The sequence below is a fragment of the Phoca vitulina genome, unplaced genomic scaffold (assembly GCF_004348235.1).
Source record: "Phoca vitulina isolate PV1807 unplaced genomic scaffold, GSC_HSeal_1.0 scaffold293, whole genome shotgun sequence".
NCBI classification, from domain to species: domain Eukaryota; kingdom Metazoa; phylum Chordata; class Mammalia; order Carnivora; family Phocidae; genus Phoca; species Phoca vitulina.
Window position 1 is genome coordinate 6650 of NW_022589980.1, and position 24671 is coordinate 31320.

The following is a 24671-nucleotide window of genomic DNA, read 5'->3' on the forward strand; positions in this document are numbered from 1 at the left end:
TGATAATGTTCTGTGTCTGGATTGGGGTGGTGGTTATATGGTGGTGTTTATGAAAACTAATGCTGTTGGACTCAGGCCCTGTACAGCCCTGATATCCTATGTTTCTGAGATTAAGGGTTTGGCTAAGGATTTTTATTTTACAGAGTGAGTGGAAACTTCCTTGTGTTAATGGTGTGCATCTTCAGCATACATCTGTGGAGATTTCAGGTGAAACTTGTAGATCCTCTCACACTTAGATCCTAAGTTTGAAAGACAGAGTTAATCATCTCGAGACAAAAACTACAAGCATTGATTGTCCAGGCCTAATGGTAGGTTAAGAAGTTAACTTGGAGGAGTCCAGCTCAGATCTTGATGTTTGTTCCCCCTTACCTATCCCCAACACCAAAATTAAACAACAAACAAGCAAACAAAAATACAGAAGTTCTGATGCTCAGTCAGGTTTGGAAACAAACAACCTATAGGGAAGTATCCTGATTCTGTGGCCACAGTGTTTGAGGCTCTCAGAGACTTGGCTGGCCCTATCTTTCCATAATTTCTCAATTTATCCATCCAAGTGTCTTACACTGAAGCAATACTGGATTATCTATGTAACCACCAAGTATACCTTTGCACATTCTTTCATCTGTACCATGGATCAGACCTGGAATGGCCCCTTGGAGAACTTTCCTTGACTATTTATCCTTTCTCAGCTCAAATGGCACCTCCTTCTTGATGCTTCACTGGCAATCCCATCTCACCATTTGAAGGTACCACCCCATGCTCTGTTCACCCACAGCATGCCACTTGTCCTTCTTTTTTTTTTAATTTTTTTATTGTTATGTTAATCCCCATACATTACATCATTAGTTTTAGATATAGTGTTCCATGATTCATTGTTTGTGTATAACACCCAGTGCTCCATGCAGAACGTGCCCTCCTCAATACCCATCACCAGGCTAACCCATCCTCCCACCCCCCTCCCCTCTAGAACCCTCAGTTTGTTTTTCAGAGTCCATCGTCTCTCATGGTTCTTCTCCCCCTCCGATTTCCCCCCCTTCTAGTATGTTGCTCTGAAGCAGGTGGTGTGAGAACTGCCAGGAAAGAATGCTAAATATCAGAAGGTGGTAAATTTAGGTAATGAGTACTTTGGTGTCTGTAAAATTAGTCTTTGTACTTTATTGCACATGTATATATATTTGCCATATTGCATTTTTAAATAACTGTTAGTGAAAGTGCGGGCATTATTTATAATACACTACATATGAGAATCTAAATTTCACAGTCTTTCTGGAGAGCGAGTGACATTCACAGAGCTTCATGGAAGTGATTTGGTGATGGTGAAATTTTGGTAAGAATCCAAAATTTGCAGCGTTTTTCAACAGGAGCTATGTTGGTGCTTTGTGGGTGAAGCAACCTTCTGTGTGAGGCATCAACCACACTTGTCGTTTAACAGCTTTTGGTACACCAATACACTGGAATTTTATGGACCGTAAAAGGAATGAAATGTTTCTATATATACATATAACTTCTGTGTGATTCTGTGTGATGGAGGTATAAATAAAGCAGACAATCTTTTGCGTTTTATTTAAGACTTAGGGAAACTATCCCACTCATGTTGGTTTCTGTCTCAACTGGAATTTTTAAAAATAATTATTTCTGACATTATCAAGATGAACTGGCTTTTGTAGAGGAGGAACAAAGTTCTTTTAAAAAAAAATCTTATCAAGCTCTGAACTGGATATGTTACATTAACTGTCACATATCTTTTTTAACAGTTACATATTTTAAAACATCAGTAATTTTCACAAGCACTATTGTTCTGTGACTTGTGTTATCGTACTGAAAAATGTTTTGATTTGAAACAAATGCAACAAAAAGTCTTTAATGACCATGAAAAGAACAGCAATAAAACTTTCAGCATTAGGACAATTCTTATCTATCACATAAGGGTTACGTGGTTAGGGAAGAATGGTTTCTTGTATAAGGGATACTTTACTTAGAAGTTATTTACCATTCCAGGGGTGCCTGGGTGGCTCAGTTGGGTGTGTGTCAGACTCTTGATCTCAGCTTAGGTCTTGATCTCAGGGTTGCAAGTTCAAGCCTCCCATTGGGCTCCACGCTGGGCATGGAGCTACTTTAAAAAAAAAAAAGAAGAAGAAGAAGAAGAAGTTATTTACCATTCTAAATGATTATTGTATTTCTCCTTGGGTAATTAAAGTTGTCTTCTGTGTATGTATTTGCATAGTAAAAATGAATAGGGATGTTTATCAAATTTGTTAACTTGCTACATTATGCATGTCTGTATTTTTAAATTTTTAACCTAATCATTAAAGACAATGGAGATATAAAAGAACAGAAGTTGAACTAAAAATTAAAGAAAAGCCACTTAAGAATTTAATGAGATGATTTCTTGTTAACTGATCAAAGAGGAGCTTCCCAGACTTTGCCTGATCTTTGGAAATGCTTGAGGCACTACTGAAAAATACAAGCTTCTAGACCCCTTAACTGACCTGGTGAATTAGAAATTTGAGGACATGGAACTGGGATTCTGTTTGTTTAGCAAACACCTTGAATGATTGTTATGTAAGGGCAGATTTGAGAAAACCTTGGCCAGACAGGATTGATAAAATATTGAAACATTTGTTGGCACAAGGAGGGAAAGAACTAGGAACAATGATATCCATTCATTCTAATACTGTACAAAACAAAAATAATTATGAAAAATAAAGGTAAAAATAATAACAACAAACAGACATAAAAAAAACCCTTGCATTCCCATCTATAAGAAAACAAACAGATTGTGGTGCATTTATACAATGGAACACAATGCTTCAGTTAAAATAAAAGACCTATAGGGGCACCTGGGTGGCTCAGTTGGTTAAGTGTCTGACTCTCGGTTTTGGCTCAGGTCATGATCTCAGGGTCCTGATATCAAGCCCCCTCTAGGGCTCCCCGCTCAGTGGGGAGTCTGCTTCCCCTCCCTCTCTCCCTCTGCCCCTCCCCCTGCTCATGCACTCTGTCTCTCTAAAGTAAGTAAATAAATCTTTAATAAAAAATAAAATAAAAAGCCTATAACTCCATATATCAATATGTATGAAAAACGAAGCATAATATCATGTAAGAAAAGTGTGTTTCAAAAGCAAACATTTCTTATAGGACCATTCTCAACCGTTCTTAAGTCTCTAAAAGTAATGTTGTATATTACTTATGGCCATAAAAATATCTATAAAAGTATAAAAACATACATAAGGGCACATAAGGCTTAAAGTGCAGTTGCCTCTCGGGAGAGAATGGAATGAAAGAAAAGCAAGATGGATTGAGGCATATTCATAATATTTAATAAAAAAATCTAGATCACACATGATAAAATGCCAATATGTTATAAATCGGTTGATGAGTACATTTGTGTCTCTTATGTATTTCTATCTACATTTCTGCATGTTTAGGTATTTAGAAATGATTATGTCTTGTGTTCATCAGAGCATAAGTCAAATATTGTGATATATTCAGTGTAAGTGGGAGTATATATTGGCACATGTTTTATGGAAGACTATATGCATAAGGTGTTATTGGTGCAATGTTGATAATAAACAAGGTTTGAAAAAATTAAAGTATATCTACTAGGGATTGATTCAATAAATTATAGTATAACTTCAAAAGATGTGTTTTCAGGACTTTCAAAGAATGAATACTTGTAGAACCAAACATCAGCATGATGGCAGCATAAGATGTCCTTCCTTTTGGTCCCCCCTTTTTGACAACTAATTAGAAATCCATCCACAAATACATGTACCTGAGTAGAGAGTCCACCTCTCTGTTGGAACAACAACAAAAAAATATGAGTCTGGATGCACTGAAGAGGGTAAGAGGAACTTTGCCAGTGCTGCCCATCCAAGGCAAAACAGCATGATGCTGAACTAGCTGGCAGTGACCTCTCACGCAGTAAAAGGAGAAAGTGAATGAGTGCTTGGCTACCTCAGCTTTCTTGGATGCTGCTGGACAAACTCATTGCTCTCCAGCAGCACCAGAGTACTAAGGCAGGACTTCCACGACTTGAGTGAGGGTAGGGGCAGAAGATACTGGGAAGAGGCAGATAAGAATATCAAGGGGCATTAAAGGGACATGATACTTGCTGACTACGCACAGGACTTTAGCAGGAAGTTGGCCCACAAGCCCCCGGGAGAACTTCACTACAGGATCCCCCACAGTGGGCCTGCAGGCACTCCCAACACCCTGAGGGCTAAACCCACACCTCCCCTACTGTTGGTCAGGCTCCCAGTGTGCACTCCCAAGTGCAGTGGTAAGAGAAAGCTCCAATAAACAGAATGCTTCCAAAAAGCAGACCAGGATCTCTGGGCAGAGGAGGAAACACAAACTTGAACTATAGTGCCACCTTATGGAAAACAAAAGAGAGTTTTGGCAACCAGCCTGGGGGGTTGTAAGAACCAGAGAAGAAATAAAGGCTTAAGAATTCCACAACAATACAGGCAGTAATTTCTCTGACATCAGCCATAGCAACATTCTTCTAGATATGTCTCCTAAGGCAGGGAAACAAAAGCGAAAATAAACTCTTGGGACTACATCAATATAAAAAGCTTCTGCACAGCAAAGGAAAGAATCAACAAAACTAAAAGACAGCCTACTGTTAGAGGGAACCTACCTGAACATAATAAAGGCCGCATATGAAAAACCTACAGCTAATATCATCCTCAATGGGCAAAAACTGAGAGCTTTTCCCCTAAGGTCAGGAATAAGACAAGGATGTCCACTCTTACTGCTGTTATTCAACATAGTTCTGGAAGTCCTAGGCACAAAAATCAGACAACAACAACAACAACAACAACAACAACAACATCAACAAGGCGTCCAAAACAGCAAGGAAGTAATCAAACTTCCACTCTTTGCAGATAACGTGATACTGTATATAGAAAACCTTACCGAGTCCACTGAAAAACTACTAAAACTGATAAATGAATTAAGTAAATTCACAGGATACAAAATCAACATATAGAAATCTGTTGTATTTCCATACACTAATAACGAAGCAGCAGAAAGAGAAATTAAGAAAACAATCCCATTTACAATTGCACCAAAAAGAATAAAATGCATAGGAATAAACTTAACCAAAAAGGTGAAAGACCTGTACTCTGCAATCTATAAAACACTGATGAAAGGAATTGAAGACAACACAAACAAATGGAAAGGCATTCCATGCTCATGGATTGGAAGAACAAATATTGTTAAAATGTCTATACTACCCAAAGCAATCCACATTTAGTGTAATCCTTATCAAAATACAAACAGCATTTTTCACAGAAATCGAACAAACAATCCTAGAATTTGTATGAAATCACAAAAGACCCTGAATAGCAAAAGCAATCTTGAAAAAGAAAAAAAAAAAATGGGGCTATCACAATTCCAGACTTCAAGTTATATTAATAAGCTGCAGTAATCAAAAGAGTATGGTACCGGCACAAATATAGATGCATAGATCAATAGAACACAATAGAAAGTCCAAAAATAAACCCACCATTATATGGTCAATTAATCTTTGACAAAGGAAGAAAAAATACCCAGTGGGAAAAAGACAGTCTCTTCAACAAATGGTGTTGGGAAAACTGGACCCCTTTCGTACACCATACACAAAAATAAACTCAAAATGGATGAAGGATTTAAATGTGAGACTGGAAACCATAAAACTTCTAGAAGAGAGCACAGGTAATAATTTCTCTGACATTGGCCATAACAACATCTTTCTTAGATAGGTCTCCTGAGGCAAGGGAAACAAAAGCAAAATTGACTATTGGGACTACATCAAAATAAAAAGCTTCTGAACAGCATAGGAAACAACCAACAAAACTAAAAGACAGCCTACTGAATGGGAGAAGATATTTGCAAATGACATATCTGATCAAAGCTTGGTATCCAAAATATATAAAGAACTTATACAACTCAACACCAAAAAGTCCCAAATAACCCAATTAAAAATGGGCGGAAGACACGAACAGACATTTCTCCAAAGAAGACATCCAGATGGCTAACAGACACATGAGAAGATGCTCATCACCACTTACCATCAGGGAAATGCAAATCAAAACCACAATGAGATACCACCTGAAACCTGTCGGAATGGTTAAAATAAAAAGCACAAGAAATGACAAGTGTTGGTGAGGATGTGGAGAAAAAGGAACCCTCCTGCACTGCTGGTGGGGGTGCAAACTGGTGCAGCCACGGTAAAAAACAATATGGAGGTTCCTCAGAAAGTTAAAAATAGAACTACCCTATGATTCAGCAACCGCACTACTGGGTATTTACACAAAGAATACAAAAACACTAATTCAAAGGGATACATGCACTCCTATTTTTATTGCAGCATTATTTACAGTAGCCAGATTATGGAAGCAGCCCCAGTGTCCATGGATAAATGAGTGGATTAAGAAGGAGTGAGATACATATATATATAAAATAACATCTTCTTTATCCATTCATCTATTGAAGGACATCTCGGCTCCTTCCATGGTTTGGCTATTGTGGACATTGCTGCTATGAACACTGGGGTGCAGGTACCCCTTCATTTCACCACATCTGTATCTTTGGGGTGAATACCTAGTAGTGCAATTGCTGGGTCGTAGGGTAGCTCTATTTTTAACTTTTTGAGGAACCTCCATACTGTTTTCCAGAGTGGCTGTATCAGCTTGCATTCCCACCAATAAATAGTGTAAGAGGGTTCCCCTTTCTCCACATTCTCACCAACATTCTTTTTTTCCTGTCTTGTTATTTTTAGCCATTCTGACTGGTGTGAGGTGGAATCTCATTGTGGTTTTGATTTGTATTTCCCTGATGCCAGGTAATGTTGAGCATTTTTTCACGTGTCTTAGCCATTTGTATGTGTTCTTTGGAGAAATTGTTTGTTCATGTCTTCTGCCCATTTCTTGACTGGATTATTTGTTTTTTGGGGTGTTGAGTTTGATAAGTTCTTTATAGATTCTGGATACTAGCCCTTTATCTGACATGTCATTTGCAAATATCTTCTCGCATTCCACAGGTTGCCTTTTAGTTTTATTGACTGCTTCCTTTGCTGTGCAGAAGCTTTTTATCTTGATGAAGTCCCAATAGTTCGGTTTTGCTTTTGCTTCCTTTGCGTTTGGAGACGTGTCTAGCAAGAAGTTGCTGCGGCCCAGGTTGAAGAGGTTGCTGCCTGTGTTTCTCCTCTAGGATTTTGATGGATTCCTGTCTCATATTTAGGTCTTTCATCCATTTTGAATTTATCTTTGTGTATGGCGTAAAAGAATGGTCCAGTTTCATTCTTCTGATGTGGCTGTCCAATTTTCCCAGCACCATTTATCCAAGAGACTGTTCTTTTGCATTGGATAGTCTTTCTTGCTTTGTCAAAGATTAGTTGACCATAGAGTTGAGGGTCCATTTCTGGATTCTCTTTTTTGTTCCATTGATCTATGTGTCTGTTTTTGTGCCAGTACTATGCTGTCTTGACGATCACAACTTTGTAATATACTTTAAAGTCAGGAATTGTGATGCTGCCAGCATTGGCTTTCTTTTTCAACATCCCTCTGACTATTTGGGGTCTTTTCTGGTTCTGTACAAACTTTAGGATTATTTGTTCCAGCTCTGGGAAAAATTTCGATGGTATTTTGATAGGGATTGCATTGAATGTGTAGATTGCTCTGGGTAGCATAGACATTTTAAAAATATTTATTCTTCCAATCCAAGAGCATGGAATATTTTTCCATCTTTTTGTGTCTTCCTCAATTTCTTTCATAAGTGTCCTGTAGTTTTTAGAGTACAGATCTTTTACCTCTCTGGTTAGGTTTATTCCTAGGTATTTTATGGCTTTTGGTGCAATTTTAAATGGCATCGATTCCTTAATTTCTCTTTCTTCAGTCACATTGTCAGTGTATAGAAATGCAACTGATCTGTGCATTGATTTTGTATCTTGCCACCTTGCTGAATTGCTGTTTGAGTTCTAGCAATTTTGGGGTAGAGTCTTTTGGATTTTCCACATAAAGTATCATATCATCTGTGAAGAGTGAGAGTTTGACTTCTTCTTTGCCAGTTTGAATGCCTTTTATTTCCTTTTGTTGTTTGATTGCTGAGGCTAGGACTTCTAGTACTATGTTCAACAACAGTGGTGAGAGTGGGCATCCTTGTCGTGCTCTTGACCTTAGGGGAAAAGCTCTCAGTTTTTCCCCATTGAGAATGACATTCGCCGTGGGCTTTCTGTTGATGGTTTTTATGATATTGAGGTATGTTCCCTCTATCCCTACACTGTGGAGAGTTTTAATCAAGAAAGGATGTTGTATTTTGTCAAATGCTTTTTCTGCATCTGTTGAGAGGATCATATGATTCTTGTCCTTTCGTTTATTAATGGGATGTATCACGTTGATTGATTTGTGGATGTTGAACCACGCTTGCAGTCCAGGAATAAATCCCACTTGGTCCTGGTGAATAATCCTTTTAATGTACTGTTGGATCCTATTGGCTAGTATCTTGGTGAGTATTTTGGCATCCATGTTCATCAGGGATATTGGTCTGTAATTCTCCTTTTTGGTGGGGCCTTTGTCTGGTTTGGGGAACAAGATAATGCTGGCCTCATAGAGCGAGTTTGGAAGGTTTCCCTTCCATTTCTATTTTTTGAAACAGCTTCAGTAGAATAGGTATTATTTCTTCTTTAAATGTTTGTTAGAATTCCCCCTGGGAAGCCATCTGGCCCTGGACTCTTGTTTTTGGGGAGGTTTTTGATTAATGCTTCAATTTACTTGCTGGTTATGGGTCTGTTAAGATCTTCTGTTCCTTCCTGTTTCCGTTTTGGTAGTTTATAGGTCTCTAGGAATGCATCCATTTCTTCCAGATTGCCTAATTTCTTGGCATATAGTTGCTCATAATATGTTCTTAAAATTGTTTGTATTTCCTTGGTGTTGGTCGTGATCTCTCCCCTTTCATTCATGATTTTATTAATTTGGGTCCTTTCTCTTTTCTTTTCCATGAGTCTGACTAGGGGTTTATACTATTTTCCCCCAGCGCTGGAGTTTTACAGTCTTGTGTGGTCCATAAACTTGCTGTGCACCTATTCCTCCAGTTGGTCTTCTGGGGGAGGGGCCTGTCACGCTGCTTCTCAGGTGTCTTTGCTTGGGTGGAGTTGCTCCACCCCTTGCCAGGGGGCCAGGCTCAGTGTAAGCTGGTCCTCTGTGTGGCTTTTGTTCTTGGAAGGCTCTCCGGGCTTCTTTAGAGGATCAAAATAAAAATGGCCGTGCCTCATCTCCAGCCCCAGAGCCGAAAGATCCCTATCCCCTCTCTTCAGTAAACCCTCAGGGATAAATGGTCTTCACTTTTGTGTGTGCCAAACTCTGCAGACTCCTACAGTGTGCATCCACACTGATCCTCCTGGGGGAAAGGAGGAGGGTCCTGCACATTGTAGGGCCCTGGCAACAGAGAGCGGACTCCGAATCCTGCGCACACCCGCTCTGTCCCTCCAGGGGGTGAGCAGAGGGTTGTCCACTACTGTCCTTTACAAGGTTCTCACCCTGAGAGCTGTTGCCCCGCCATGCATGCACCCACTCAGCCCCTGGCGGGGGGGCGGACGGCCACCGCATTCCTGCTTATTGCAGGGTTCAGGCACTGAGAGCCGTCCCTGGAGTCTGCACGCACCCACTCTGCCCCTCCCATGGGAAGGTGCAGGCGCTCTGAGTTCCTGTCATTTGCACGGTCCCCACACGGAGAGCAGTCACCCTATCGAGCCTCTGCTCGCAGTTTATGGCAAACCGAGCTGAGAGCCCCCTCCTGGGCTCACTGACCCTAACCACTTTCCCTGTTCCAATGCTTGGGAACTCTACTGGCCCAGGCACCCCGGTTATTTCTGTGACTCCAGGGATCCTGAGACCACACAGTCCCATCTAGAAATTTGCCCCTTTTCACCACCCGAGCTCCTTTCAGTCAGGGATGTCTCTCACTGGAGCAGATTTCTAAGGGTTCTGATTTTGCCCTCTTGGGCTATGTCACTTTCTGGTAGCCAGCTTACTGAGGCTCCCTCCCCCCACTGTTTATCTTCTGATATATCCCCTCAGATTCACTCCTCTGCACCTCCTACCTTGCAGAAAGTGGTCGCTTTTCTACTTGTAGAGTTCCAGATTTTTTTTTTCTTACATCTCAGGTTGAATTCGTGGGTGTTCAGAATGATTTGATAGTTATCTAGCTAAATTCAAGGGACCAGATGAAAGGAGGTCCCCTATTCTTCCGCCATCTTGCCTCCTCCTCCATCTTTCCATTTAAGTAGGTCTTGATTTCTTTCAATGATGCTTTGTGGTTTTCAGAATATAAGTTTTGCGTTTTCCCAGTTAAATTTATTCATGTGTTTTATTCTCTTTGATGCTACTGTATTTGAAATTATCTTCCTAATTTCATTTTCAGATTGTTCTGTGATGATGCATAGAAATGCATTTTTTAAAATTTTGATATTGTAGCCTGCAACATTGCTAAATTCACTTATTAGCTCTAATTGATTTTCTCTTTGTGAAATAAAGGCAAACTTCTTCAACTTAATAAAGAGCATCTACAAAAAAACCTACAGCAAAATTATATTTAATGATGCTAGACTGAATGGTTTCCTACCTAATAATATCTGGAGAAAAAGGAAAAATGTACACTCTCACTGCTTCTATTGAACATGGTGTGGAAGTTCCAGCAGGGGCAATGGGCAAAAGAGAGGGAAAGAAAGAGAGAAAGAAGAAGGAAAGAAAGAAAGAAAGAAGAAAGAAGAAAGAAAGAAAGAAAGAAAAGAAAGAAAGAAAGAAAGAAAGAAGAAAGAAAGAAATTTAAAAAGTGGAAGTAAAAGACATACAGATTTGAGGGGAAGAAAAAAAGATCTCCTTATTTGCAGATGACATAATTGTCTATGTAGAAAATCCCAAGGAAAACACACACACACACACACACACACACACACACACTTCTTAAAACTAGTAAGTGAGTTTAACAAGGTAATAAGATACAAGATAAATGGACAAACCAATTGCATGTCTATAAAGTAGCAATGAACACACAGACATTCTAATTTGAACCTAAAAGCACCATGTCATTTGCAATCACTCAAAAATATTTAGGTGTAATTTTAAGAAACCTTTATAGGACTTGTATGCTGAAAACTACAAAATAATGATGAAATCTAAATACATGATGAGACATACCATGTTCATTGATCAGAGCATACACAGAAGAGATATCAAGTGGTGGAAAGAAAGCTAACTGAATCACACAGAAAATGCTAACATCAAATGTGGATGGGTGTGGCTGATAACACTTACTGTGGACTGAGGGAGCTGGTAGATATTTGAGGTTTGTGGCTTGGTTCAGTTGGGTCTAATTATCCTCTTTTATCTAGTGTTTCTCTCAGATAAACTCAATAGAACTGGAACAAATTTGCATTTTCAAAAGCAAGTGTGTTTTCAAAAAATTTGAGCATAACACCCTCATTGTTAAAATTACTACGGAAATTTCTCTTTTAGTAATTTTTTTTAAAAAGGATAGTTATTAATTGGTAAGATTAGGTATGGAAATATATATGTATACATATACATATTTATAATATTTATATTGTTAATATATATTTGTCACTGGCATTCAAAAGGAAGATGATTTTGTCACTACACCCATTCAGAAATCTTCATAAGTCCTCATTACATATAAAATTAAGCTTTGGCTTATAGAACACCCAGTGATGACATAGGAGGGCAGTCTTTCTGCTGATACAGAGAGAATGGATGACAAAAAAGTTAAAAAACTAGGGTCACAAAAGCACATGAAACAAAAGGAAATGGGTTATGATCTTGATCCTTAACCCAAAGCTTCATTGGGTGCATAGAAGATAAACATCTGAGCAGGACCCTTGTAAGGCAAAAAACATCAGAGCTAGGATGGCAGGTTCCCATCCAGCAGGTGTCCTAGCAGGTGGCAGGTGTCCCAGCAGACACCAGGCTGGGAACCTTGGGATTGCTTTTGCCTTTCCTATTCTGAGTAATTTCCTGTGGCCTCAGACCTGCCCGATTTTGATTGAGTAGTTATGTGTTTTATAAACAGGATGGAGAATAAGGATTGCAATAGACATGGAAGTAATTAGGGAAGCATTCCTAGTTCTCAACCATAGACAGTAGCAACCTAGAGGCTGCTCAGGAGGCGTAGGTCTGAAAGGCTGTTTACTTATCTGCTCATGAAGGCACACAAGGTCTGCCCCTACATTTGAACCCCCTCCTTCCACTATGCTCCTAGGCCTCAAGGGAGGGTCCACCTGTGAACGCCTTCCAGAACTGACTCTGAGGGGCCTTCCTCATATCAATAATTCTCCATCTCCTCCAGACCCCAATAGGTACCTTACACACCAGAGGGCGGGGGGGGGGGGTTTCTCTGACCTAAAGAAAAAAAAAAATCCTGCTTCTAAGAGGTTATGTCTTTTCCAAATATTTTTACCTGACACATGCACTTTTATAATTAATGAGTTTTCTACACATCCTATACAGTGTATCAGTATGCACACACACACACACACAAACCCACACACACAATATATATATATTTTTCCTGGAAATAAAAGTCTTTAGCTTTCTTTTCTCATTTAGTATCTTATCTCAAAGTTTGCAAATGTGTTTTTATTATTATTATGTTTGGATAGACTTTCATAGACTTTTGGGGCATTATTATATACTTTTAATAAGAATTTTAGGTTGATCTCAGTATCTGATCTACTGATTTTTTTTAATATATCAAGGATATTTATATCAGTTATACATGAAGACAATTTTTTATCCCAAGATTTTCATGTGCTTTTTAATGTTGCTTTTCTTCAAACAGGTTGCTTTTCAATAGATGTATATGGCTAAGAAGGTAATACTATTCTATGTATAAAAATATCTGACAAGAACACTGGGGACAGAGAACACCAGCCTCCAGGTCAGCTTTACTTTCTCATTTAGTACCACGTCTAAATATTTGCAGTTGTGTTCTTGTAGGTTATTATGGTTGGATGGATTTCATGCATATCTTGGGTATTCCTATTGATTTTAATAACAATTCTTGATTGATACTTGTTTCCCTCTTTCTAGTGATTCCTTTATATGTCAAGGATATTAATACAATATAAGTTATATATGATGGCAATTTATTCTTCCCAGGTTCTCTTGGGCTCTTTAATGCTGTTTTTCCCTAAATGGATTGCTTTTAAATTTGAATAGATTTGTATGGCTAAGAAAGAATACTGTTCTCTGCCTAAAAATACTTGACTAATACACTAGGGGCACAGAACACTATCCCCAGGTATAACAGAATAAGAGAACATCCCCCACCCTGGTAGCCACACAGCCATGGGGCACACACAGAGCCTGGGCTTTAAAGAGAGGTCTAGTATTTGAGTCTCTACCCTACTGTTCTCCAAGAGTCACTGACCCTCTTTGGATCTCCTTTTCTTTCTCTGTAGACCAGTGATCAAAATACAGGCCTTGAATGGATTTTGCAGAGATTCAACATAACACGCAATGCCACTATTTATTAAGAAGAGAATCAGGGATCCCGGGTGGGAAAATACGCAGTTGGTCTTTGAGCAGATTAGTGTCAGTTAAACGTTGGCTTCCCAGCTCCCAGCAAACCTCCCGCTCAGTCAGAGATTAACTCAGGCTAGAGAAAATAGACAGCAAAGATGATGAAGATGACTACAAAAAACAGTTTCTTGTCAGGGCTGTGTTCTCAGGATCCTGGATGAGTCTGGGTGAGGGTCTCCTCTGGAATCATGTGCTTGGCCTGGAGGAAGTGAAGAGAGGGAGTTGGGAGATCAGCAGAGCCAGGAGCCCTGAGTTTCCTCCCCAGGCCACCCAGTTTCGGCTCATTTGGCCTGAATTCCTGAACCTCACCTTGGGCCATGTGAGAACCAATGTAGTCCCATTGGCTGTCGTGAAGTTACCTAGGGTGGAGAAAGCACAGGTGACATCCATTAAAGCTAAAGCCGGAGACAATCTGATTGCACAGTACCATTTCCCAATCCGTGCAAAAGAAACACGCCACTACATTTATCACAACTGAGGCAGTGGAATGAGCCCTGTGGCACAGTGTGTACTGGGAAAAATTCCTGAAACCAAAATGTCTGTCAATAAATGTGCAGGTCCATGGATTTAGGAAAGCAACGAACAACTGTTTTAAAAAACAAGCTAGCTAAAAATAAGTAAGTAAGTAAGTAAATAAATAAATAAATAAATAAACTGCTTAGCTTATAAGTAATGAAAGGATAATGTTCAGGGTTGATGATGAGTGAACTAAATAAGCAAAACAAGTTACCTGCAAGTTGACATGATTCAATCTTGGTTACTCCCAGCTCCCTCCTATCCCCATGTACCCCCAGCACTCACTTCTGAGACCACTGGAGATTCATCCCAGACTGGGTGGAGAAAGTCTGCCCCATTCCCTGCTGCTTCTGGCAAAGGGTGGGCCAGGAGCTGCAGGAGGGTGTGAACACTGGGATAGAGAATGTGCTCTGGGTCTCCTTGGGGTTGGCGTCCTTCACAAACAGATCATCATTCACGATGCATAGACTGAAGGAAAAAATGGGACCTTAGAAACTGGACAGATAGACAACCCCACACCCCAACAACGATCCTGCTTCCACTGCCACTCAGCAACCAGGTTCTTTCCATACCCTTACTGTGCCTGCCACCCAGGTTCCTTGGCTGGTACCTCTACTTTTCCTTCACCTTTCACAGAGCCAACCTTTGGAGAGACTGTCTAACCAATTTCACTACATTTATAGGTTTATCCCCAAACCACAGACAATTTTACACCCATATTTACACTGCCGAGGAGAGTCTAATCTCCGTTTTCAGAGGAAGTCACTGGGTCACAAAGAGATCATGTGACTTGACAAAGGTCACAAAACTAGTGAGTGTTGGGATCAGGGAAAGAACCCATAATCTGATTCCAGAGCCGATGCTCTTAATCACTAGGAGACATGATTCCTTGGTTGTACCTGTTGGCTTTTCACAATATTGAGAACACCCCGAAGCCTGTACCTCCCCATTCCCATACCCCTGAACTCATACTGAACTGGGTGTTCCACCCATAACAAAGCACTCACCTGTAACTGCTGACAGGGGTAGCGATGAATGTCCGGGTGAAGGCACGAACAGAATCCTGAGACGTGCCTTCCACTTCAACAACGAGCAACAAACAACAATACCCCTTTAGCATTCCACATGCTTTACATACTCACACAGCATTCCCCAGCCAGGGTCTGACTTGATATTCATGCTGAAGGGGACAGTTTTTCTGTGGGGAGTCAGGGTGTTCCGAATGGGGAAAGCAATCTGTTCCCAGTGACAGGAACACTACCATGTGCTGGGACCAGTGGAAACCACTTCAGAAGTGCATTTGATGCATTTTTCACAGCTGCTCAAGAGATGGACATCATTAGGTCCATTAGCAAATGAAGAAACTTACAGGTTAAGAGCCCAAGGTCACAGAGTAAAGATCTAGGGTGAGAGCTGTCCAACTCCACAGACTGTGTCCCTAATGCCCAAGCTATGTGGGGCAGACCGGCATAGACCTAGTTCAGACCAGGATGATTTGAGGGGAGCGTGGAAATGGGAGAACATAACGGGCATAGGAAGAGAAGGGAAGGCACCAGGGAAGCTGGGAGAGTTCTGAGAGGGAGCCCAGCCAGCAGGGAGAGAGCAGAGGAGCATCTGGGGAGGAGGTTCTACACACACGCACCTTCCTTGAACACCCCGTTGACAGAGAAGCAGAGCATCGTCTCCTGAAAGGGAAGGGCCCAGGTGCTAAGTCACCTAAACTTCCTACCCACCCGTGGCTTTCTGGGGCTGCCCGAGGGAGGAAGCCGGTGCTCACCGTCTGGAACCACACGTCCACCATGAAGGAGTTGAGGTCATGCTGAGTTTTGGGCAGCACACAGAGGGAGCGCATGATGTCACATTTTGTATGCTTCAGCAGCTGAACACGCAGGGCTATGGGGGGAGGAGAAACAAGCAAAGGTCAGCGGTTGCCACACCCTAGGCCCTATAATTACCACTTCACACCTCTTTCCCTGCCCAGTCTTCCCCATCACACACGCACAGGGGTCCTTGAGCTTCTTCATATTCCTGCTTTCCTTGAAGTATTCGCACAAGCTGCTTCTAGGAGAGAAAGAGGAACAGGAGGTGGTGGTCTGGCCAGTGTGGGTGTTTCCAGGAGCTGCCCTGTATCCACTCGGGAGCCACAGGGCCCAGGAGCAGAGTCGGAGCTTTGCTACTCACGGGGCTGACTCCTCGGGGTTGAAGGGAATGGCCAGGGAGAAGCAGGCCTCATTGTGGTAGGCACCGAAGAGACCCTGACGGTCTCCAGAGTCGTAGATCAAGTAGTACCTGTGGGAGAGCAATGAGGACAGTCTATCTCTGTGGTGTGGATCCCAAATGAGATTTCGAGACCCAGTCAGCAGTCCTGAGCTTGGGTGACCTCACCCATCCTAGCCATCCCTTTCCCCAGATTCCCAGGAGTACTTACTGCTGCAGGAATTGCAGGACTAGACTCTTCAGTGCATCAGATCCAAAGAAGCTTCCCTGAAATCACAACAGTCCTCAGCACCACGGCCGATAACCCCTCCTCACGCACCACCCAAAACCCGGCTTGATCCGCCCTCCTCACCTTGCAGGTTGGTAACCTCTTGTGGGCTGCAATACCGATACTGGTTGGTGAAGGTGACTCCTGGCTGTCCTGGGGAAAGGAAGAGGGAGTGGGCAGTGTGGACCAGGAGTTGGTGCTGAACAATCAGGGAAAGGATGGGCCCCGGAGAGGGTGAGGGTCAGAGGCCAGGTGCAAAAGGGCCCTGGAAATTACATGGGCAAGACTACATTTGGGATCACTGTCTTGGGGTCCCTGATGCCCCTGGAGAACGTGGTTGAAGGCGATCTGGAGCCCTTGTTGGGTTCCCACATGGATCTGGACCTCCATGAGATTGAAGGGTCATGAAAATTGTAACTTCTGCAAGACCTAAATGGCTTCAGGGCAGGTTTGGGGCAGCATCAGCGCCAGCAGAGGAGTCAATGATCGAGGAATACACCTACCAGGCTTAGTAACTTGGGAAACAATTCCAGGATGGAGCTGCAGAAATCCAGACAAAACAGAAAAGTCAGTGAAACTTTGCAGGTGTCCTTCATCATGGGAGCAAGCACACTTACACCTGACACACAGCCCAGTACGTCCCACCTACACTGCACTGTCCTAGGCTTCCAGGGCCCTTGGCACCTCCCTTGTGGATGGACCTAGAGGGAAAGCACACACTCTCTTCCCCCTCCTCTCTCTGATTCCATTCCTCCACCCCACCCCCTCTTCCCTCTCTTTCCCCCTGGGTGGATCCCACCTAGACTGTCCTGACTCCCGTGTCCAGTGCCACCAGAAGCAACATTTGGAGCCCAGGCTCCAGGGCTGCCTTCTCCTTCCTGCCTCCCTTCCTTCCTTCAGGTCCCCACCAAAGGCTCCAGAGAGAAGAGGGAATGGGGTGGAAGCCCAGGGCTCTGCTACCTCACTAGGGGTCCAGCATGCTGCAGGACCATGACACCCCCCAGGGGTGGCCCGGGATGCTGGGGCAAGGAGGTGAGTGAGGCAGGAACCAGGAGGCAGGGGGGGAGAGGGAGGGGGATGAAGACAGAAGAGGGGTTGAAGGTAGGAAGGGAGAGGGGAGTAGAGACAAAAGAGGGAGAGAAAGCAAAACAAAGGGAAGGGAAAGAAGCTCTACCATGGTGGTGGGGGTCAGGGAGGAAGAGAGGAGAAAGGGGAAATGGCTCTCTGCCTGCAGTCCCTTCCTTCATCTGCCCTGGCTGGCCCTGGCATCCGACGTAGGAATGGAAAACATGCAGGTGTTGGGCTGGGGGCCCATTGCACGCTGGTTGAAACTTTGTCACTTGTGTGAGCTCAGTCTGAGCCAGGCATGGGGAACGAAGCAGCCACGGGGGCAGGAGACCTACCCCAGAGGGAGTAGAGGGTCAAGCCCCAGGTCAGCATGGAGCTGGGGGTCTGTGGTCCCCTCTTATGATCACCACCTTCCCTCCTGATGACCCCAGTGCACCTGTGCCTGTCCCAGTTGGTTCCTTGCCTGAGGGATTATACGCATGTCGGGCTACCCAGGGCTCCTCTGAAGGACCAGTCTGGATGATGTGACATGCGGAGGGAGGGGAGGGGGCAGTGCCTCTGAGAGGCCTGTCCTTCTGTCCTCTCAAGCACCTCTGCCCTCTGCCTTCCATTCCTGCCTCAGGAAGCCCTCTGCTCACTGGCAGTCACCCACTTCCGGCCCCCTGACTCAGGGAACCCTGGTTTCTCCCAAGGAGGGCCCAGCTCCTGGCAGGGGGTCAGAGGAACGGATGTCATGATGGCAGTCCCCCAGGACCTCGGCCCTCAGCATGGGGCAGGAAAGCCACCAAGGCAGCCTGGAACTGGAGGGGGGATACATTTGGTTCAAGGAAAAGAGGGTCCCTCTCAGAACAAGGGAGGGAAGCCCTGTCTCGGCAGGGAGGCAGAAAGGCCCGTCTCAGCATGAGGCCCTGGGCTGGAGGGCCCCTCTCAGTCCAGGGCACCAGCACCAGGCTCAAGGTGGTCACTCTGGTCCTAGTGAGGAAGGGGAGCCCTGCTTCGTAGATCACACTTTGGGGTTGGCACGCTAGAGAAGGCTGGGTGCAGACAACCTGCAAACGGACCTCAGACCAGACAAACTGGTGAGCAGGTCAGAGGAAGGGAAGGAGATGTCTAAGCACAGGCGAGGGACACAGAGAAGAGAGCATAGGGTCTCCGGTCCCCCCAAAGGAACAGAGCTGCTGCCTCCTCCAAACAGGCACCGTCAGGCATAGTTCAGAGTCCCACGGGGTGACACAGTGTACAACTGACCTTATGTTGGTTGATTTATCAGGGAAGGTGGTGCACAGGGGGCTTCTATCGGCACTCATCTCTTCTGGCTGCAGACTTTTGCCCTCGTCCGACTCCCCTGCAGACTTCACCTATAATTATGGGGAGGAAACACGTGGAGCAGAGAGAGATGGCCAGGATGACCCTGCAGCCCCGGTCCTTCCCTTCTCCAACAAATCCACTCCCCTGACTCTTGTCACCATCCCGTGAGCACTCCCAACTTCCTCTCAAAGCAGGATCTGGGTACCACACCTCACCTCACTGTTGGAGAGGGTCAAGCTCTCGATGCTGGCGGCATTCTGCAGAGTGTTGGACAAGCCATCCAGCTGGCAGGGGGTCTTGGTGCTCGGGCTCGAGGGCAAAAGCTATGATGAAGAAAAAGTTAGAGTGAGGACCGCAACAGGGGATATCTGAGACCAATCTGCCTCTTCTACCTAATCTCTCCCACCTTCAGCATCAGTCTCAGCACTGGGACTGAGTCCTCACCTCGGGCATGCTCTTTTCATGGGTCTGCAGGGAGGCAGCCATGCTGTTCCTAGGATTTGGTACCATTTCAATATCATGGGTGATCAAGTCTCCGAGAAGCCGAGAGGAGGGAATCGGAAGGCTGCGAGAGGCCCGGCTGGCAGAGCCCCAGCACCAACCCCTCCCCACGTTACCATCCCTAAGTCTCCTTCCCAGACAGGCCCCTCTGCCCTCAGCTGCCCCAGAATTACTGCTGTAGGCATACCAGGGGCAAAGAGGACCCTCTGGATGTTAAGAGATTGCTGGGAGACTACATATCATTTGTTCATGGTCAGCAGCAGAGTTAGAGATGGGGTCAGTGGCTCTGAGTTTGAGGTGGAGATGGGGGGGCAATAGGTGTGGGAAGGAAATGTGGGCCTGGATGCGGATGCACAGCTACTCTTGAGTCTGCATTACCTTTGTCTGCTCCACCTTTTCTGACTTCAGCTCTTTGTGCACAGAGTGGGGTGCATCAGAGGGGTAGATAAAGATAGAGATCTGTAGGGAACACAAGAGGGGCTGGGTCAAGTACCAGGAAATCTGACACAAGACCTTGCCCCTGTCCTGCCCTCTTGCCCCTAACTGGCCCCAGTCACTTCCTTGACACACACCCTTTCATTAGCCTCATCCCAGATCTTGCCGTTGACACTCTTCAATGCAAAGGCAACGTTGGCATTCTCAACAAAGAACTGGGCCTGCATTCTCTCATAGTGAAACTATAGGGAGAATAGCAAGAGAAAGAGAATATGAGACCCGAGCCACTGCTCATCTGCCCTGTTTCTTCTCATCTGCTTTGCTGTTTTCTCTTACCTCCACTGGGGTGAAGGGGACACTGCATTGTCCCTGAATCAGATCCAGTAGCCACTTCTCATCATATTTGATGCCGAATGGAATCTAGGAGCCAGAGATGGGGGAAGAGATTGACACAATGGATTCCAAGGTTAAGATAAGACCCAACCATGTCTTCCTTTCATACCTTTTTTTTTTGGGGGGGGGGGGCTTTAAAATAATTTCTTATGATAGGACATTATCCATTATTGCAAACTCTTGTGCCAGACATGGATTTACTAAATAACTTTTCCTTCAATTCAAACACTTTTTTTCAAATAATCGACTTAAGATGTTTAACACGTACTTCCTTTTTTAAAGTTCCAAGTGATACTAGCTCAGGGCAGGATGCCTTAGCCTGCTTCTCCAACAGGGACCCCAGAGACACAACCTCCTCCCACACTCAGCTAGAGCTAAACTGAGCCTTCCAGTGTGGAGTTGCTCCATCTCCTTGGCTGTAGTTTCCTCTGCTCTTAGACAACTTACCTGATTCTCCCTGTAGTCAGTCTGTTCCCTTTATATTGCTCCTCTGAGTCTGCCCTTACTTGATCTAGGATGTTAACTAGGATGTTAACATATGTAATGCTACAAATGTAATGATGCTAGTAATAAAAAGACCGATTACCCACTCCTCTGCCCCCAGAAAAGTACGTAGCGTCTCTACATGAGTCCAACACAATTCCCTCTGTTCACCTTCTTCTACTTATTAGGTCCATTTTGCAGGGGCACTCACAATGATCTTGAACCATTTCCCCACGGTCTCATCCTGCCTCTCCCGCTGCATTCTTCTCTCTGGAGGCTTTTGCTCTCCCTCCATGTTAGCTTGGGTTTGGTCTTGTTTCTGAAAATTGCCTCTCCGATGACACGGTGAAACGGCATAGGGAGCACTGTGGGGAAGTGGAGAGAAGGAAGTAGTCCACACGTGCTCAGAAAGTCTTCCATTACACGTTTGCCCACTGATACCAGGGTACAATAAAGTTTGCTCAACCATTAACCTGATTCTATCATTCTTCACTCTTCCAGGTTGGAGAAGAGAATGACACATTCAGCTACAGGGCTATGTATTCCACTGGCTGGTACATTTCAGCTATGCTGACTGGTCACTTACTATCTCACTTGGGTGCTCATGTGAGCGCCATTTGTTGCCGGATCTCCATCTTGTTGCTGGTGGGATGAAGGTTGAATGCCAGAACTGACTTGTTCAGACCAGTTGCTATATCTCCTTCGGTAAATACCCCAGCATCTTGTTCTTCTTTGTAAGAGCTTACCTACATCATTATGCCCTGAAATTGAGAACAACGCGTCAGTGGTCCCAACACCACAAACGGTTCTGGGGAAATATCATGGCTAATGAAGAAATATCACTGACTTTATCATCTAAAATGAAATAGAGCACAGTGCCAAAAAGGTTGAAAAACTTCACTGTGGTTGCATTTCCTGGGAGATGAGAGGTGGGGAGCACGTGCAGCCAAGAAGAAAACGAGCACAGAGGAAAGGGTTTGGGCCTAGGGTTTAATCTGTGACGTTAGCCCTTGCTCTGCCCTTTTCAGGCTGGGTGACTTGGGACAAGTTGCCTGTCATCTCTAACTCACAGTTCCCTCCTCTGCCCTAGGGGGATAACAAAATCCACCCTGAAAGTTTGGTGTTATGGTTCAAGGGTCAAAGGTGAGTTCCCGCCTGAAGAAAGAATTAGAGAAGCGAAAGTTAGGTCTGATGACAATATCCAGAAAAGCCTGGAGAGACATAATATGGAGAATACGAAAAGAGAGAGGGAGAGAATTAAGGGAGATGTAGTGAGCATATCTAACACATGCTTCATTTGAGTCCCGGAATGAAGGAGAGGGAAACGTGGAGAAGTGGCATTTGAAGCGATCTTGCTTGAGAACTTTCCCAAAGTAACAGGATAATCAAGTCAGTATAACAATACTAATAGGAGACAAAGTATGCTTTAAGGAAAAACATTCCTAAAGAAAAGATGTACATTTCACAGTGATGTTAATGTAGCAAAACTGGGGAAATTTGTGACCAGAAGACTCAAACTAAAAGAAATATTAAAGGTTCTTCTTCAGGCAGAAGAAACACGATCCCAGATGGAGGCACAAAGATGCAGGAAAGAAAGACTAACGGCATTTGTGAATATGTAGGCCAGTCTAAATGAGTATTGACTATATAGCACCAGGATGCTAATGTCTTCTAGGGGTTTAAATATACATAGAATTAAAATTCATGGCAATACATTGGGAGGGTGTGAGTGGAATCAAAGTGTTCCAAAGTTCCTTCTCTGTCTGAAGAGCTTTAAAGAAGTAATTTACATAAGACCATGAAAAGGCAAAAAAAAAAGTACATTATAGTCTTAAGGGTAAACGCTACAAGAATGGCTAAAGAATGTTTAGCTGTCCAGCCAAATGAGGTAACAATCTAATACTAAAAATATATATATATATTAGGGGCGCCTGGGTGACTTAGTCGGTTAAGTGTCCAAACTTTTTTTTAAGATTTTATATATCTATTTATTTGAGGGAGAGAGAGAGAGAGAGAGAGAGAGACACGGAGGAGGGGGGAAGGGAGGGGCAGAGTGGGAGACAGAGGGAGAGGGAGATAATCTCAAGCAGACTCCACGCTGAGCAAAGAGCCCAACTCGGGGCTCTATCTCACAATCCCGAAGTCATGACCCCGAGATCACGACCTGAGCCGAAATCAAGAGTTGCCACTTAACTGACTGAGCCACCCAGGCACCCCAAGGATCTGACTCTTGTTTTCGGCTCAGGTCATGTTCTCAGGTGTGTGAGATCAAGCCATTCTCTCTCTCTCTCTCCCACTCCCTCTCCCCCTGCCCCTCCCCACCCCTCTCTCCCTCTAAAAGAAAATATTAAATCATTTCAAGGAAAGGAGAGGAAAAGGGCCTTACAACAGGCAGAAATAAATGTGCAGTTAATATGGTATACAGAAACCAAGTTATATCTATATTTACATTAAAAGTTTCAGACTGGCTATTCCACATAGAAAGACAGATATTATGAGACTGGAAAGAAAACATTCCATCAAATGCTGCTTAAAGGAGAAACATGCAAAATTTAATGATTTAGAAAATTTGAAAATAAATTAAAACTTGGCAAAATGTGTACCATTTACACACTAACCGACTGAAAGCTGGTATACCCATATTACTAAAGGGAAAGGTATTCTTTCAAGAAAAAAATAACATTACTAGAGAAAAGGAGATTTCGTTGTGATAAAAGGTTCAATGCAAAAAGAAGCCATTAATACAAAATTCTAAATTGGTGTGCATGTCTTAACACAGAGCCAAAATGTGCAAAGCGAACAATGACAGTAAAAGGAGAAATGGATAAATTCACGATTACAATGTGGCAACACACCTCCTTGAGTGACACATAAAATGGCAGACATAAATTCCACTAGGTGGAGATTTTAAAATGAGAATTAAGTAAATTAACAAATTTACTTAATTGGCATGGAACAGTGCACATAAACACTACACGTGGAACATTCCAGAATCGGTCATATGCTGGGCTATAAGGCAAACCTCAAGAATCGTCCCTGGGGGTAATACAATCTACCCTAAATAGTTGATGTCAGAGTCAAGGGTAATGGTGGGTTCTCTGCCCCTCCCCCACCTCTAGTAGGCATCCAAAGAATGTTAATCTAAACCAACCCCCCTCCCCTTTGCCTCACACCCCCGTCAACCTAGGAGACCCTCCCCACTCTCCAAAGGCTGGACCTGTGAGGACCACATAAGTCAGGTCTATCCCCTCAACCAGTGAAAAGAAATTCACCTCAGCCATGACCACTTCCATAGGAGAGGAGGTTTTCCATGTGGAACCAGGATGGGAATGTCAGGGCTCACTTGGCCCATTTCCTCAAGAGAGTGGAGAATAGTCAGCCTGGGCCCTCTCCACCCCTCCTCTAAACGGGGGTTGGCTGGGTGTCCGGTGGGGTGGGGTGGGGGAAGGGACCCAGAACCCCTCATACCCTCTGGGGATCTGAGACCAAGGCCTCATGCTGACCAACTCACGCATGGTGTGGACCGAAGGCAGTGGCCCGTCACCAGTGTCCTCGCAGGTTGCTTGTGAAGAGAATCCGTGAGGTCTGGAGCTGGAGGTTTGGAGATGATCAGGGACAGCTGCTGAGGAAGGTGAGAGCAGGCCACAAACCACTTTGTCAGCGTCACACAAACAAGACGGAATCCTTACAGGAAATCCCTTCCTCAAAGGCATGGAGAAGAGAGCCTTGGCTGCCTCCAGAGGAGGCTTTACTTCATATAATTCCTGTCCCCTGAATTTGTTACCAGCCTACCAGGGAATTGTTTCCAACTGAATCAGCCCTGCAGACAAGGCCAATTAGAATCACGAGGGGTGGGACCCAGGTACTTGCAGCCACAAACACAAGGAACTCTGTATGCCAGGCTC

At 43.9% G+C, this 24671-nt stretch overlaps 1 protein-coding gene across 1 annotated transcript; it reads right to left on the reverse strand.

Moving 5' to 3' along the window:
- Nucleotides 1–165: 165 nt before the first annotated feature.
- NXF3 (nuclear RNA export factor 3) lies at nucleotides 166–24281 on the reverse strand. Its single transcript, XM_032399422.1, is given in 20 exon segments — nucleotides 166–239; nucleotides 13887–13936; nucleotides 14379–14561; nucleotides 15101–15173; nucleotides 15736–15778; nucleotides 15871–15986; nucleotides 16096–16154; nucleotides 16275–16382; nucleotides 16522–16577; nucleotides 16663–16731; nucleotides 17082–17118; nucleotides 18895–19004; nucleotides 19399–19487; nucleotides 19643–19687; nucleotides 19803–19914; nucleotides 20028–20132; nucleotides 20227–20310; nucleotides 20978–21131; nucleotides 21353–21527; nucleotides 24278–24281. Coding segments are annotated over 20 exon segments (1746 nt in total).
- Between the last annotated feature and the right edge of the window lie 390 nt (nucleotides 24282–24671).